At 33.2% G+C, this 16,223-nt stretch overlaps 3 protein-coding genes across 5 annotated transcripts; 2 read left to right on the top strand and 1 right to left on the bottom strand.

Annotated features, from left to right (window-relative positions):
* Window positions 1-200: 200 nt before the first annotated feature.
* On the bottom strand, window positions 201-7,124 carry LOC124834812 (FG-GAP repeat-containing protein). Its single transcript, XM_047309603.2, has 13 exons — window positions 6,942-7,124; window positions 6,667-6,825; window positions 6,183-6,431; window positions 5,984-6,103; window positions 5,437-5,511; window positions 4,796-4,891; window positions 3,730-3,825; window positions 2,979-3,032; window positions 2,681-2,884; window positions 2,056-2,181; window positions 1,743-1,808; window positions 1,330-1,629; window positions 201-1,018 (listed from the first exon to the last, which is right to left on the bottom strand). The coding sequence occupies exons 1-13, from the start codon at window positions 7,002-7,004 to the stop codon at window positions 542-544; spliced, it is 2,085 nt and encodes a 694-aa protein (XP_047165559.2). The 5' UTR covers window positions 7,005-7,124; the 3' UTR covers window positions 201-541.
* Window positions 7,125-8,631: 1,507 nt separating this feature from the next.
* On the top strand, window positions 8,632-11,401 carry LOC124834813 (protein WALLS ARE THIN 1-like). 2 transcript variants are annotated; one of them, XM_088099920.1, is made up of 6 exons: window positions 8,632-9,086; window positions 9,183-9,245; window positions 9,333-9,449; window positions 9,748-10,150; window positions 10,413-10,564; window positions 10,960-11,131. In XM_088099920.1, exons 1-6 carry the CDS (start codon window positions 8,908-8,910, stop codon window positions 10,982-10,984), a joined length of 939 nt encoding a protein of 312 aa, XP_087956046.1. In that variant the 5' UTR covers window positions 8,632-8,907; the 3' UTR covers window positions 10,985-11,131. The 2 variants fall into 2 exon arrangements, with proteins under 2 accessions (XP_087956046.1, XP_047165560.1); XM_047309604.2 differs by having other exon boundaries at window positions 8,645-9,086; window positions 10,965-11,401.
* A 1,425-nt stretch (window positions 11,402-12,826) lies between these two features.
* On the top strand, window positions 12,827-14,651 carry RTH (RTE1-homolog). 2 transcript variants are annotated; one of them, XM_047309628.2, is made up of 3 exons: window positions 12,827-12,986; window positions 13,491-13,788; window positions 14,108-14,651. In XM_047309628.2, exons 2-3 carry the CDS (start codon window positions 13,516-13,518, stop codon window positions 14,528-14,530), a joined length of 696 nt encoding a protein of 231 aa, XP_047165584.1. In that variant the 5' UTR covers window positions 12,827-12,986; window positions 13,491-13,515; the 3' UTR covers window positions 14,531-14,651. The 2 variants fall into 2 exon arrangements, with proteins under 2 accessions (XP_047165584.1, XP_047165585.1); XM_047309629.2 differs by having other exon boundaries at window positions 12,833-12,986; window positions 13,487-13,788.
* Window positions 14,652-16,223: the final 1,572 nt, after the last annotated feature.

Below are 16,223 nucleotides of genomic sequence, written 5' to 3' on the forward strand. Positions count from 1 at the left end.
TGAATGAGGTGGATAATAGAAACTGATTTCTATTTCTAACCATTTTCTTGCTTTCGACAGGGGTAATAACTAAAGAAGAGCTATCACTACCATTCTTTTTCTCTCTCTCGAAGCTGTGGATAAAAAAGCATTATTATCAGCTGAATTGATTCTCAGTAAAAATGAATAACAATTTTGGTACGGTGAGTTAAATACCTCCCTTAAGCAACAAAATCCTTGGGAAGAATTAGAAAGACCGTCTGGTGAATTTCTCTAGTGCATCAACTAACTCTGAACAAGTAACCATTGTGTACAGTATAGCTTCCTCAATGACAGGTCAAAATTCCATGAAGCAGACAGTATAAGTTTCCTTATAATATTATAACATCAAATTTCCTACATTCTGTCCAAATTTTACAATCAACAGTCTAGAACCGTTCAGCACCTGTTATAGAGATTTACTCAAGCTCTACGCGTTTTGAATGCTCTTGACTGGTTGCGCACACTTCACTGTTTCTTTTAGCCTCAAGTTCGGTTGGTATTAAATTTCAGTTCCAGCTCTTCACCGAGGAACCGATGAGGGACGAGGCTTCCCCTTTGTGGAATTCAAGTGCTGGGTGACAAATATAACCCCCATCACGACTATGAGACAACCAACTAGCATGCTGAAGAAGAGAGCACCCGGTTGCCTGGTCTGAACAAAGCCGTACAGTCCATTAGAGGTGACAAGAATAAGGTCAGTGAGCCCATCATTTGAAAAGTCCTCACAGATCAAAACGTGTGTTGGTGGGCCAGGTAATTCAATTGTAGCCAATATACTTCCTCCTGGTGACATTATCACGGCTTCCTGTTCCCCAGCTGCAAGGATCATTTCCTGATTATCATGCAACCGCAAGGGAAGAGGCTTTAGTGTGGGAACCACCAGACCACCTTCCATCATTCCTGATGGGGAAGGTAGATTTGACCATGTAACACCAGTTGATTGTTGCCACTGCCAAATAGCATCATGACCATGCAAGCCAGGGGAGTATGATGTAATCTGCAAGAAACAATTTTTCCAGGCCACCAATATCAGTGTCAATAAAATTGTAAGTTATATTGGAAACTATCCAAGCGCTAGACAAAGCTTCTCCCGCATTTCAAAAACTCTTTATTTCAAAAGGTTGAATCCAATTTAATCCATAAATTTCGTATTTCAAAAGATTCAGTAATCATTTCTTTTAGAGAAGTAACTCCCAATAGTGATATATCTCAAAAAACCAACATATAAATTATTCGTGAATAGAAACAAAGATAAATAAAACCAATGATAGTATTGGTGCTCAACAAACAATTGAACAAATGTTGTACCTCTCCACGATTTGTCAAGAAGATAACATCACCATGGCTTCCCTTCCGATGCCTATGACCGTCACTTCGAGGAATTAGAATAGGTGTTGCTACCTCTAAAGAGGCACTATCTGAACCTTGACCGTAGCTTCTATAAAGTTCTCCATGTTGGAATAAGTTAAAATGGGTATAATGACAAATGGATACGTTAAAGAGTTGTTCCCGTACTGGTACACCAGATGTTGCTACAGCCCAACAAGGACGTAACACTTCCATAGACCCACTGGCTACAGTCTGCTCGGCACCATTTCCTCCAACAGCCTGATAAGTGAATATTTCAGACGTCAGGCAGAATAACATCCCCTATTTGCTATCAGGCTAAATTAATATGGTCTAGCTCGATTTTTTAATTAGAATGGGTTAAAGACATGAACCTGCACATGATCTAGTACTCCATCACCATTAATATCAGCATGCAGGCCACCTTCCTGAAGATGAAGCTGAAATAAACAAATTTATCATTCCATTAGACATGAAAATGCTTACGAATTATATGAAGGATGTATTTTGACCAAAGAATCAATGTGCTCCATAAGCTGAAAATAGTATCAGAATATTCAGCTTTACAAATACTTGCAGCCTTTAGTGGCCTTGGCCTCTATCTTATTTGGATAAAATTGTATTAACCTAATCAAGAAGTGCATGGTAAAGTAACAAATTCAAGTTGACTAAAGGATTTATGTTTACCTTGCATATTGTTCGGCCAGATGCTAGATGAAGTGCTTCTATTCCCTCCTTCTGATGAGCCACAACAACATTAGGAACCCACCAAACCTGAGTGTAGTTGGTTATGGTGGGAACATAGGGAAGGTGCTGCATTCCAAGAGAGAAACATCATGACTGCAAATTCTTTACCCTTTTATATCAAAAAGTTTATTTTCTCAGCGTCATAACATGTCAATTTTATTTGTTAGAAAACCAATCACATGTTAGGCAATAGCATGAAAACTAAAATAATATGACGCAAAGAGTTTATTTCAACATAGCAAACCCTTATTCAAGAATATCTAATTTAGACATGCTATGTTTCACTACAGTAGTGATCTACTACTACTCAGGCCTTTGCACCTAAATAACCAATATATGATGCAAATGAATACCAACATAAGTTTAAATCATAAAATAAAAATTGGATATGCAACAGCTACCAAGTAAACAGGGCGTTTCTATTACTGGATGAATTTTGAGTTGTCAAATTATAGTCATATAGAAAGTAATTATCATTCTGTCAATACAATTGAATGATTTCCAATACAAATTATCAACTATAACGAGCTTTGTTAGCAGTTGCATGACATGGTTAGTGTATAACCTTCTTAGATTTTGCTGAACCAGCATAATTTGCTGCCTTTCCAATTATGTTTGAAATTTTTTTGGTTGTGTCCTTCCCTGGAGGATGGTTTTCCTCAGGCTTGTGAAAAGGATAACTCATCGACTTTCCAGGAGTTTTCTTCAATGATTTTCTCTTGTGCCGTCTGAAGTGGGCAAGCTTCAACAAAGTATCTTCTCTCCTAGCCTGATAAACACATTCGTATAATGTAAAGTATGGACAGTATTTGATATTAAAAGTTGGTATAAAAGGCTAACAAAGAATGTCAAATATAAGGTACCCAGCGATGAGGCATGACTCCCAAGATTGATTCTCTGAATTCCCTGCATTCAAACTAGAATCTCACATGTCACAGGAAGCAAATTTTAGGGGAATTAAAAAACAAAAAGATTTCTCAATTACATAATTTAAACAAAAATACTGCACTATATGCATATGTCAGTGTTTCCACACATAATGGAGGGATTGATGACGGGAGTTCTTCTGGAAAAGCTCATACAAGTAAGCAAATATTTATCTTAATGGTTGATCATTGTAAGAGAAAAGGTGGATAACATGAATAATGACAAGGAGCACACTTTATATTCTAGGAATATGTTGACAATAAGCACAGAAACACGTTTAAACATTTATGTTTGAATTGTTTAGCTTATTGCAATTGAATAGAATGCGTGAGAAGGGATGGTATTACATATCCTTTGCCTGAAACTTTGACTTTTGGGGATTAATGAGAAAAGGAAAATAATGAAAAATGTAATTACTTTGGATTACTTCTTAACACTTATAGGTAACATTTAAACTGAACTAAAAGGACACAGTGATTGTAGTCAATGTAATTCAAAAAGAAAAACAACGGTTTTCATTGCTTTCCCCCAAATTTGGCCAGGTGATTGCTGAAAGGCCCTAAAGAATAATAATCTTGTATATGATTATCACATTTCACTAATCTAGCTTACACGTAGACGCACACTTTAGTTGAATAGCTAAAATGCAAGTACCTCACTTTAGTTGAATAGCTAAAATGCAAGTACCTCTCCAGGTTGACGGGCATTCAGAGCATGAACATCAAGCTTGTAGTTATGCTGTGGAAGTAATTGTGAAGCATCTGAAGAATGCACTTCAATGTTCTAAATGAAACGACAATAGCAGCAATTAGACTAAAGGATAACAATACACTAGCTTTCAACAAAATAGATGCTACATAGTAACACTAACGTTGGTTTATCCATGTAGCCAAGGTTTGGTTGTAGTTAATTGTTAAATATCAGATTAGCATCAATCACACAATTCAATCAGACTTGACCATGACATCAATTCACTTGGTTGTAAAACATCTAATATCTGGTGCCAAAACCAGACGTGACAGGACTAACTTTGGTGCTTGTTGGAAGGTGGTTTCATTTCCTTCATGGGTATTTTTCGGTAAACCATATAACGGGCACCAGTGGATTAAATCGCTAGTGCATATGCTAACAGCATACCTTTAGCATCCTTCTTCAAGGGTACAGTTTATTGACAACAAAATATAGCTCAATATGTTCTGTATTTTTTTTACTTAAATCATACATTTTCTTTAGTTTTCGTGTTTCTCCTGAATTGCAACCACCTAGATAAACTTTGAAACATAAAACAAACGAGGTAGAATAGATAAAGTACACTTACTGAATTTAAAGATAGAAAAGTCTATCATTCAAACAGAGACAGTAAAAGAAACAAAAATGCATTATTACTGTTAGAATATTTACCCTATTTATCATGATTATATTGTGTTTAAGGTTGCCCTATTTATCATGATTATATTGTTTCTAAGATTACCCTATTTATTGTCTAGGGTTACCCTATTTATCATGATTATATTGTGTCTAGGTTACCTTATTTATCATGATTATATTGTGTCTAATAAGGTTATCCTAATTATCATGTACTCTTGTATCAATTTACTTTTATAAATAGAAGATTATGAAGGATCAATTAAGCTCTCAAGAATTATTTCTTTTCAATCTCAAGTATTACAAATGAAATTTTAGTTCAAAGTTAGCATGATGACAACACCCAAACAATAGAACATACTGAAGACCAAAGAATAGAGTACCGCACCTCATTTTTTCTGCTCCATTTTACAGCACCAGATCGACCAGCAAATGCATAAAATGCAAAATGGCGTAAATCCACAGTTCCAGAGTTTTCAGAAGCCTACCCAGGGAAAGGATCAGAATAAAAAGTCAAAATCTTCCACCACGTAAGGATAAGAAGAGAACTAACATCTACCTGACACATTTTTCAGAATAAAAGAAATTTAAAGAAAACCTCCTCTCTAAGCACCTATAGGAGAAGACAAGAATGGAAATTGAACTGAAGTAGCAGGGTACCATATTTGTAGAAACTCTTTCGTATTAGGTTATCTAAAAACTTATTAAGTTATGTATAAACTAATTTTAACCTATGGAAAAGTTTGTTCAGTTTTCCTTTTTTTTTCTCTAACTTATGAAGAAGTTTATACAAACATACATTTAAAACAGTCTCCTATTTATTTATTTAGCAGCCTGATTATTAAGGTCAAGATTCTTATGCAACTAGCTGCAAAATCCCGAGTTTATTGGCCTAATTATACCAAGCCTTAGTGAAATTTTAAGCACTACAACTACATCAGTGTTTTTCACGGGTATAATTCAATATGCTACAAGGTGGTAAACAAAACAGGCAAAAAAATTTAGCACCCACTAGCAACCTGACTTTACCTCCTTTTCAGTAGTACTTCTTCGTTTTTGCTCAGCAAATCTTGCTCCTATGTCTTCAAAAGGATCCATGAAAATCTAAAAAGCAGAAAACAGTCAACATATTGAAACAATTGATTAAAAAATTAGCAGCCAAAGGACCAAGTTACCAATTTTAGCAAAGAAACAAGTTTGGATTAGAAGATAATACTAAATAGTAATAATTCTAAACATACATTAGAGTTGTATAAACTAAAAACGTTACAATTATAATAATCAAATAACAAATAGAAATTCTGAAATCCAAGAAGTAAAGCAAAACATACATTATTAACATACGTCATCAAACAGAATTGCAGAGGAACTTTCAAATTTGACCTTGCATAGTGTAAAAGAAAACGAGATGGCCACAACCAAGTGTCATTCATACGCTGCTAAGGTCTTTACTTTATAAAAAGGATGATGAACATCATCCACAATATATGGCAAGTTTTGCTATTAGAACACAGAAAGGGGTCGAGTGGGAAAATATAGTAATGAACCAGGAAACAATAAGTAAAGCGAGACATACATGTGGCTGCGTTTCCATCCTGCCACCAACAATTATCAATCCTGTATCTCCATGCTTTAGAGTGTAATTGCTTATAGAGATAGCAACTTCCCTATGGTGAGCATTATGAGGAAAATCTTCCTATAACAACCACTAGAGGAATTAGTAAAACCCAACACGGTGTAATAACGATATCACAGCACAGCTAAAAACATCGTACCTGTAAATTATTTTCCCACAACTTTTGGAGGTTGGAATCAAAACACATTACAGACCAACCTGACGTTACTACGACCAAAACCTGTTTCTGCGGCTGTCCAATTTTATACCGGTCAATAGTGCCGGTGGCCATAGCAACAGGCCGTCTCCCAGACATGACACGTACTTTGTCGGGCAACAGAGACACCTCGGCCAACACACGCGCCTCACTGAATCCTTCATCGACACGTCTACTATGGGGCTCCAAAACCTGAGACCCCCACCACAACCATACAACCCGATTACCAACAGTAGTGGTACCAGTCAGAACAAAGCTATTACCAAGCAAAACAAACAATCAAGTAAAGACTAGACATTTTTTGTGCTATACACTCGCACATTGACCCTGGAAATGAGAAGGATGCCAAAAACAAGCATGAAAAAATACAATTGAACGAAAATTAAGAGCATTAAATAAGTGGAAACAGGTTCTAAATCAAACCTACCTGAATTTTGGCGTCGTTAGTAGCTACAAGAACTTCCTTCTTACCGTCTCCGTTGAGATCGGCGACGAGAGGCGGCGGAAGACGTTCGGCTTCGTATTTGATTGGATACTCATCGGTTAGGTGCATCCACGCCTCTTTGAACGAAATACCGCCATCTTGCTAAACAGCGATCAATTTAAGAAACAAACGTGAAATTGGATCGAGTGATAATGAATGACGAAATTAGGGTTTTAGAGTGAGAGAAAGTTGGATAACAGGGGAAAAGTAAATGGAACCTGAAGAGTGAAGAAAATAGCGAAAGCGGAGAGCATAAGAATTGCCAAATCCCGCTTCCTCATGGCTTGCAAGCGCAATTCAGCTGATCTCTCCTCTTCCTCTTCCTCTCCCTCGCCTAAACATTCAACGTTCGCACACCTCTTCACTTGCACACTCCACCGTTTAGGTCTTCTATGGCTGAAAAACCAGTGAAAATAACTTTTATTCCATTTTCTCTTTTAGAAACGACGGTGAATTTGGTGTGTTAGTTTTCATCTTTATCTATTTTGTAAAATTTTGATAAAACTATTTTATTTGTTTGTAATAATGTATTTTTTCAATAACTATTAATAAATTATTATATTAGTTTTAAAATAATTTACTCAAATAAAATTTATATTTTACAATATTCCATATTAAATAAGAATTGAAATTTTCAATCTACAAACCTTAATTCTAACTATAGCACAATTATACTATTTTTTAATTATTAATTTAATGTCACTTTTTTATTACTATTATTTTCAATACTAATTTAATTATTCGGCTATTTTATTTTTATAAAATATTTATTTCTTTATTAAGAATTTATAACATTTCAAATTGCAATAAAAAAAATTGTTACAAAAATATTGCTTAAATTTTAATTTATATAAGAAATGTGCTATACATTTTGTTAATAAAGTAAAAATATAGATTATACTTATTAAAAATATGAAATTATCTGATATTAAAATTTAATTTAATAATTAATCATATTCTTATTTATTATTTTACAACTTCCACCTATTTCTTCAACTAAGTTTACCACTCACGTTTAAGTTTTCATTTTTAAGCTACCCTTTTAACTAATTTTGGTATCTTCCTTTCTTTCATTTTGGAAAGAGAAGGGCAATAGGAGAAAAGTATGATATTTTTTCAATGCTATTATTTAATTAAGTAAATAATATTAGTTTAATGAGTGTATAATACTATCTTTTTCATTCCAAAAAAGTTATAAAAAATAGAAGTTTCAACTTTACTGAACATAAATCTCTATAATTCACACCATCAGTATATAACCTTTTCTTTTAAAACAATTATATTTGAAATTGATTAGAAAATATTATGAATTATACGGTAAATTTATCACTTCTAATTACCATAGAGTAATATTAAATGAATTTCATTTAAAAATAATAATTTATGAGTAATTATTTGTAATTAAAATTTTGAAGAAGAAACAATTATGTTGGAGTAGCATTCTGTTAACAAAAAAAAAACATTTTCGTGTGTTCAATTACTTAATTTGAATTCATTGGTGTTTCATTTTTTAATTATAAATCATTCATGAAAACATTATAAGCAATTACTTTGACTTTGAATATTGGAGGACTTTATTATATTACACAAAGACTAATGAATGGAGGATATCGAGCTCAAACAAAGGAATACTCATCAACACTTACACAGATGCTTGTGATTCTTATCCGGATGATTTAGTTTCAAAATCATTTTAGCAATGTTGTCATTAACTTTTGTTTATCATGTTTTTATAGCCAAAAAATCCATCTCACTTCTCATTCCAAGGGGGAGAATTTATTTTTCATTCTTATTATAAGTCAAAATATATATAAAAAAAGGTATATAAGATAAGACACGCTTATATATGGACTAAAATGGAGATCTTGTCTTTATTAAAGATGGTATTTTTAGATAGAATCAAATCACAGCAAAGAGTGATTAACAATGGCATGCAAGGAAGTGATCTGATTCTAGATGTTATTATATATTAAAAAAAAATGGGATTTATATACTTTTTTTTTCTTTTGATTGTCCATAAGTTAGATCGATCTATCTTCCACAGATCCCTTCCCTCTCTTCCCTGTTTCCCTGGTCAAACTGTTTCTAAAAAATTGAACTCTTCATACTCCTCATCCTATTCTGCTTCTCTAGTGGGATACGAATTATCACTATCAGCAAACAATACAGAAAAGACTAAGAAACATGTTGCCCGAACGAGCTAATCTGCACATAGCCTTAACCTTTTTGCAATTTTGTTATGCAGGAAATCATATATTTCTGAGAATTGCACTTGATACAGGAGTAAGCAAGCTTATATTTCCTGTCTTTAGAAACATCACCGCCTTGGTTCTTCTGGGTCCACTCGCGTATTTTTCAGAGAAGTATGCAGTTTAGCTCTTATAGGAACCCTTTACCTATCCCCCGTTAAGCTATCTAACCTTTCATTTCATTTGTGTATCTGATTTCTTCTCTGCAAGGAAAGATAGGCCATCAATAACCACTTACTGTGTGGTACACTTTTTCCTACTTGGACTTGTTGGGTACTATCCCTTTATGAAGCCATTCATTTTTCAATCAGACATATATGTTAGGCGTAACTACTAAAACCCCACTTTTGTTTCTGGCAGAATAACAATGAAAGAAGGATTCTACCTCTTGGGTTTGGAGAAAACTTCACCTACGTTTGCCGCTGCTATGCAGAATTCAGTTCCTGCCCTCACTTTTCTGATGGCTGCACTACTCAGGCAAGCTACAATCTTTAACCTCTAAAGAAATGAAACACAATCTCTAATCTATTGTGGTAAAATGTATTCAAAAGGACTTTTTTTTATGATTCTCACTTCTTATTTGACAAGTTTTTCTCCTGATTTTGTAATTTTTGATAAAAGATGTGTTGTTAACCCTCTGTCAAAAGTCTAGCAAATTGGATGATGACATGAAAAAATGGTCAAATTTTATTGAAAATGTTTTGCGACATCACATTGTATATAAATTAAGCTCATGAGTATAACTTATATGTTCATTTATACAAGGGAAGTGCAGATATGAGAGCGTTCACTTCAATAGAATTGATGGTGTGGCTAAGGTCCTTGGTGTCCTTGCTTCTGTTGGTGGAGCTACAATCATTACCCTTTACAAGGGACCTGTTATTTATTCTCCGCGTTTAGGATTTAATCAGGAACAATACTTGACCATGATGGGGGATACCCCAGGAAAGGACTGGAACTTGGGTGGCATCTATCTCTTCTGTCACTCCTTATGTTGGTCTGGTTGGATTGTGATGCAAGCATTTGTTCTGAAAATATACTCAGCCCCGCTCACAGTTTCTGCATTTACGTGCTTCTTTGGTGTTGTGCAGTTTTTGACAATTGCAGCTTTTTTTGAGAAGGATTCCAAAGCCTGGCAGTTCAATTCTAGTGGAGAGATCTACAGTGTTTTGTTCTCGGTTTGTAAATTAGACTGATTGTTCTATTTACATTTTCATCAGCATGTCTGTTCACTTGATGTTTCTATCTACACGAAAACTGAATTTTCTTTTTTCTGAGGCACAACTGTAGCAAGCTTAATTTAAATTTGCTTTGAACTTAATCACGGATCAAAATTGGTGACCTTGACATCAAGAAACCTGATTTAGTTGTTGGTGTTTATGGTGTGAGTTGTTTTTATGTATGGGATCTGAGATGAAAAAAAAGGTTGAATTGTATCAGGGAGTGGTGACTTCAGGGCTGGCATCAGCAATACAGATATGGACTATTGGCAAAGGAGGGCCAGTTCTTGCTTCAATTTATCTACCTTTACAAACATTACTAGTAGCTGTGATGGCATCTATTATTTTCGGTGAAGAATTCTTCTTGGGAGGGTAGGTTTTGATAGTCCAAGTAAATTTCATTGTTTTCTTAAACTTATTTTTATGGAGCAAAATATGTTATCTGCTAAAGGCTCTGAAGTTTGAGTTGGACTATCATGGACTCAACAATTAATTAGAGGTGTTGAATGATAAGTAAGATAGGTTTACAATGCCTCTGTCAAATTTCTTTCTATTTAAAAATTTGTTTTTCTCATGAGAATTGATGAACGAGTATATTGTATGGGTGATACCAATTTCATAGATTCATTTAAGATGCAAAATCATTTGAGATTCATCTTGGTATATAACTACAAGGTGTTGGATCATAAGATTCTGATGTAAATTATGAAATTATAATAACAACAGTGGTTTATAGTACATAAATTTTATTATTTTCTGTTTTGAAGTGCAGGATTATTGGAGCACTCTTAATCATATTCGGTTTGTATCTTGTTGTATGGGGAAGAAGTCAAGAAACCAAGACTCTCAGAGAGGTCATAGTCCCCCTTGATTCCAATAATCACTGGGAAGAAAGAAGTGACGCTTTTTCTCTTAACCAACCGTTGATTACTGCACAAAGCTCTTAGAAGTAATGGGAGAAGAAATTAATATGATTATAAAAATGTAAATGTCACTTGTGGTATGACCACGTGTGGCAATATTTCTTCCATTATAGAGGGTTATTAGTTGTTTTGTTACTACTTTTGACAACATGTGCTATTGATGATAATCATAGTTAGGGGAATTTGAATTCCTAAACATTTAGGTGACATTCCGTTTCATTCTGAAAAAAACAAATGAAATACACTTATATTTGCGCGCAATAAACCTGTTTTACGTTTACAGCAATTATATTTATAGAAAACGTTACTGTGTTGTGTAGGTAATTTTTAAATATCTATAAATCATTTAAATTATAAAAATAGTAATTAGAAAGGATACAATTAAAAAAATAAAAAGTGGATATAGTTATTGTATTTGTATGTTTACTACATAGATTTGAGAATATTAAAGACACTTCGATAAGACTATCAATTATTTTGGTTTTGAAGGTTAGTGTACATATGCAAATTTAGTACATATTAGTTTAGATGATCGATGACACACTTAACTATTTCGATGAAGGTTAGTGTACATATGCTGCATAACAAAATCAAAAAACACATATGTTACTGTTATGGTACAAATTAATTCAGGTATTATAAATAATCATTATTCATGTGATATCATCTATTACAATCTTACTAAAGAAAATAGTGGATACTGGAATTACCTAAGACATATTGATCTAGATAAAAGATTAATGCATCTATGAGTATATCTCGATTCGACAAAAACACTTATAAATATATAGTTATTGATAAAATAAATTTTAGTTATTAAAACAAAAAATATTATAAGTAATATTGTGTAAATATTGTTTATTATGAGTAGTTATTTAAATTTGAAAAATAGTGAGAGTAAATAATATTTTTATTTATAATGAGTAATTATATGAATTTAAAAAAGTAGTTACTAAAATGACAAAACTAAAAAATATTTTTTTATTGTAAATAATTATTTAAATTTAAAGAGTAATTATTAAGAGGGTAAATTGAAAAAACAAAGAAGGATACCAAAGGGTGTATTTTCTTTATATATAATAATTATAGATATATAGATAGTATTTTTCAAATAATTAAGAGGTTGATGAAATACATGAGCCTATTTTAATATTCTTTTGAAAGGAATTAAAGAAATTTTTAGGTTCGCAACCACGAAAAAGAAAAAATAATGAGACTAGTGTAATTTAGAGATTGGGACTCAAATCAAAAACCTTTTTTTTTAGAGATTTTAAAAAAAATATCGAGTAGTTTCATTAACATTAATTTGAACATTATCCCAAAAGTGGTAAAGTAGAAGGAAAAGAAAAAATATGTAATAGATTTAACTCTTTCCACTAATATTTAAAAGATATAAAATAAATCTAGTAAGTTTGGAAGAAAGAAAATGAAATATTATCAATTGAACTCTTTTCAATAATAAAATAAGAAAATATTAACAACTAAAGTTCTTCTCCATAATTTTAGTTTCAAAACCATTAAAAGTCACATTTTATTTCCAATTTTGTCTCCATATCCCTAATTAATTTCATATTTTTATCGATTCGTTTACCACTTAGACTTCTCAGTTTGGCCGGATATAAATACTCACACAATTTGGTCATTAAAAAAACGTAATTAAAATTTAAAATTAAGATGCGACGGTAGAAAAAAGAGTTTGAATAATATTTGCTTCACACTCTAACAAGGACGTGAGATGCACAACAACAATAATCCCAATAAGCTGAAAAAGTAAAGAGTTAAGAAGATAATTAGTCTATACACACTGCGTTTACTAGGCTCTGTTGCACAGTGTGCGGGCAGGGTACAGATTCTTCTGTCTGCTATACAAGGTGATTGGATCGGATCCCTTTCTCTTATTTCTCTTATATGTTATGTCTAGACTATAATTCATGAGTATGCTAGCCTAGGGTTTCTTCTGCTTTGTAATTTCATCATGAATCGCACATATTGTTTATGTCAGTTTAGGAATCATTCTCCCATCAATTCATTTCGCGAAACCGTACCTAAATCTTGAATTTCGAAACCCAAATCTGTCTAGGAAACGATGTAGCAGTCAAACTAGGCTTAGTGCACTGCATCGTGGTTGTTCTTGAAACCAGAAATTCAGGACGTGAGACATACAACATTTGAGTTCCATCGTTGCTTCACGTGAATCCTGAATTTGGAAATATTAGACACTACACCTGCTTCTTAATGATTTTTTTGGCTTTAGATTCAAATAATACACAGACAAACATATATATGTATTTATGTAGTATACGCCTTTGGTTATAAACTTGTTTGATGTCATGACTTTCGGTTTTTTAATGGATTGTTGTGTATTGTCAAGTCAGTAATATAGTTTTACCGACTTTTACAATGGGAGAAGAGTTGGATACTGAGCAACAGGAGGAGATGATGGAAAGAAGTTATTCGCAAACTATGCAAATTGATCCCAAAATGGCTCGATTTCCATGCTCTATTGTGTGGTCACCACTTCCTGTGATATCGTGGTTCATTCCTTGCATCGGGCACATTGGCATCTGCAGAGAGGATGGAGTAATATTGGATTTTGCAGGGCCTAATTTTGTGTGTGTAGACCATTTTGCATTTGGAGCCGCCACTCGCTATTTTCAGATTCCCAAAGAAAAGGTATATTCTATTGTTTAAGTCTTTCTTTGTGTCAAGAGAACATAAAAATGGTCTACTTCCCCTTAATAAACAAATTGTCCTAAACTAAAGCTGGTACAAATCAAGAAACGGAAAGTAGGACCATATTGTGAGACTCTTGTTTTTTTTTTCTAACAATTTTGAGTCTAACTTCCTTTTGGGGTTTTATTTTTTCATCACGCTGTGATATATACTAAATGGAAGCTGTACAAAGTTATATTTTGCAGGAACTTGATTTTAGCTCGTTGGTTTTCTGTTCATGTATTGCTTCTCAAGTGTTGTTTAAAAAAATTGTTGGCAGTGTTGCATACCTTTGGGCCAGTCTGCGTACAATGGTGAGGAAGACTACACGCAGGGAGAAAATATAGTTGATTTAAGGACTTGGGATGATGCACTGAGGAAAAGCACTCAAGAATTCCAGCATCGATCTTACAATCTCTTTACCTGCAACTGCCACTCGTTTGTTGTCAATAATTTAAACAGGTTGGATTTCTTGTCTGGTGGATGGAATGTGGTGAACCTTGCAATTTTCATTTTATTCAATGGTCGTTGGGTCAGCAAAGCATCTATGCTTCGATCTATCATACCATTTGTGGTTGTATTTTTTCTTGGAGTCGCATTCGGGGGCTTCACTTTCTTGAAGTTTTGGTTCTTTTTCACTTCCATTCTTATTGGTTGGTTCCTGCTTGGTACTTATTGTTTCAAGAACCTGATTCAGTTGTAGTATCCGGTTCTCTGGCTCTACTTCGTATACAAGTGTAATACGTGCTATTTTTGGTGAAACATGGCTAATTAATCATATACTGTGTTCAGATTAATTTTATTGTCAAAGGCTTGTTACTTTAGTAGGACTTGTTGTTCTATTGGTATGATTTTGTTAACTAATTGAATTGCAGCATCCTGCTCCACATCTTATTGATGCTAAGACATTCTGTCCTACGTCTCTGTAATAGATTGAGGTTGGTATAAATGGACTTTGATTGGCGTTGGTCATTCACAAACTGCGTTTTACGTTTGGAAATACGAAGGGTACTGCCATCCTATTCATTGAGTTTTGAATTGGACTTGGATATTTTTTTAGTAATCAAGCTATTGTGACTTTCACGAACATGAAAAAGCAGTGAGCACAAGTCTGCCACATAAAAAAGACAACACTTCAACATTTCGCAGGAATACAAGAGTAGTGGCATGTGCACCCTTGATTGCAGCACCTACGGAGCTTTTTCTTATAGCTTTTATTTGCACTTGTTTTGTTAAATCACAATGTCAGTAGCGAGAACATAGTCTCTGTTGTGCGAAATTAAACATTGCTATCTTGTAGTTATTTTAAAATAAATCCTTTTAATAATAAAAAATGGGAGGCGCATCTTTGTGTACAATGGTGCATGACCCAACTCTTGAAAAAAGATAATTGTTCTGGGACGAGAAATATGTGTGCGTCAAAATCAAATCGTGAAGAATCCAGAAAAGGATGGCCGAAAATAAACAGTACCAAATTATTCTCTTTGTAAACACCTCCATTATTTGTACAAGTTGTGCCTTATGCATGGCCATTTCTTAGAACAAAAATACGGTAACTTTAATAGAGAGATGTTGGTTATGGGGCATCAACTAAACTTGGCCTTCAATTATAATAGGCTTCATAGCATTGATACGAAACTATAAAACACGTGTTTGATTTACCAATGCATCTAGTTTATTTATTAATTTGAATTATTTTATTATACATTTGAAGATTGAAATACTGTAGTCATTTCAACTAGCTTTTTTCTTAAGATGGTGTGATTTTAAATATAAATTATTAAAATGGAAGTGTAGTGACATATTCACAATTCATTGGTACCTAATCTCTCTCTGTCTTTTTTTTAATCTTACAGTAATATCAGAATCGATAATTTATTTTGGTAAAAATAAATATAGTATAAATTAAATGAATAACTCTAAAGTTTAAGAATTTCTTATATCGAAAATCTTTCAGGAAAGTATGTTCTGTTGTAGAACAATATAAAAAAATTGATCACTACTAGATATTCGTTTGAGAGAAAAGTATCATAATAATGTGAAAAAAATCACACTTAAAAGAAATTGTTAATAGTTTAAAATGAATTGAAAGTTTCACGTTAAATAAAATGAGAGATATAAATGGTATACAAATAGAATGATTTAAAAATTCATTACTTTAAAATTTTAGGATTTTAGGTTAAAAGTGCTAATCTTTCGTGTCTCTTCTCGATTGGAAAAATAAATAAATTTTGCTTATTTACTTAACTTTTTATTTAAGATTACATTGTATTCGTGAAAAAAATCATTCAATTGATAATGTTCTATAATAGATCCAGCCTTCTTTCCTACAAAAGGTTCAGCTGTGTTTTCCATTTTATTGTTCTCTGCACGACTATATGTCTTCCTTCTTAGAC

Source organism: Vigna umbellata, chromosome 10 (genome assembly GCF_029865625.1).
Source record: "Vigna umbellata cultivar VRB3 chromosome 10, Vumbellata_1.0, whole genome shotgun sequence".
Lineage (NCBI taxonomy): Eukaryota > Viridiplantae > Streptophyta > Magnoliopsida > Fabales > Fabaceae > Vigna > Vigna umbellata.

Bases quoted from the DNA above. Each gene is read 5' to 3' on its own strand.
- LOC124834813 (XM_047309604.2), top strand. From the start codon at position 8,908: ATGTTGCCCGAACGAGCTAATCTGCACATAGCCTTAACCTTTTTGCAA. The intron at 9,246-9,332 runs GTACTATCCCTT...TGTTTCTGGCAG, and splicing joins TTCCTACTTGGACTTGTTGG to AATAACAATGAAAGAAGGAT. The intron at 10,565-10,964 runs GTAGGTTTTGAT...TTTGAAGTGCAG, and splicing joins GAAGAATTCTTCTTGGGAGG to GATTATTGGAGCACTCTTAA.
- LOC124834812 (XM_047309603.2), bottom strand. From the start codon at position 7,004: ATGAGGAAGCGGGATTTGGCAATTCTTATGCTCTCCGCTTTCGCTATT. The intron at 3,033-3,729 runs GTACTTGCATTT...GTGAGATTCTAG, and splicing joins ATGCCCGTCAACCTGGAGAG to TTTGAATGCAGGGAATTCAG. The intron at 1,019-1,329 runs GTACAACATTTG...TGTTTCTTGCAG, and splicing joins TCTTGACAAATCGTGGAGAG to ATTACATCATACTCCCCTGG.
- RTH (XM_047309628.2), top strand. From the start codon at position 13,516: ATGGGAGAAGAGTTGGATACTGAGCAACAGGAGGAGATGATGGAAAGA. The intron at 13,789-14,107 runs GTATATTCTATT...AATTGTTGGCAG, and splicing joins TTCAGATTCCCAAAGAAAAG to TGTTGCATACCTTTGGGCCA.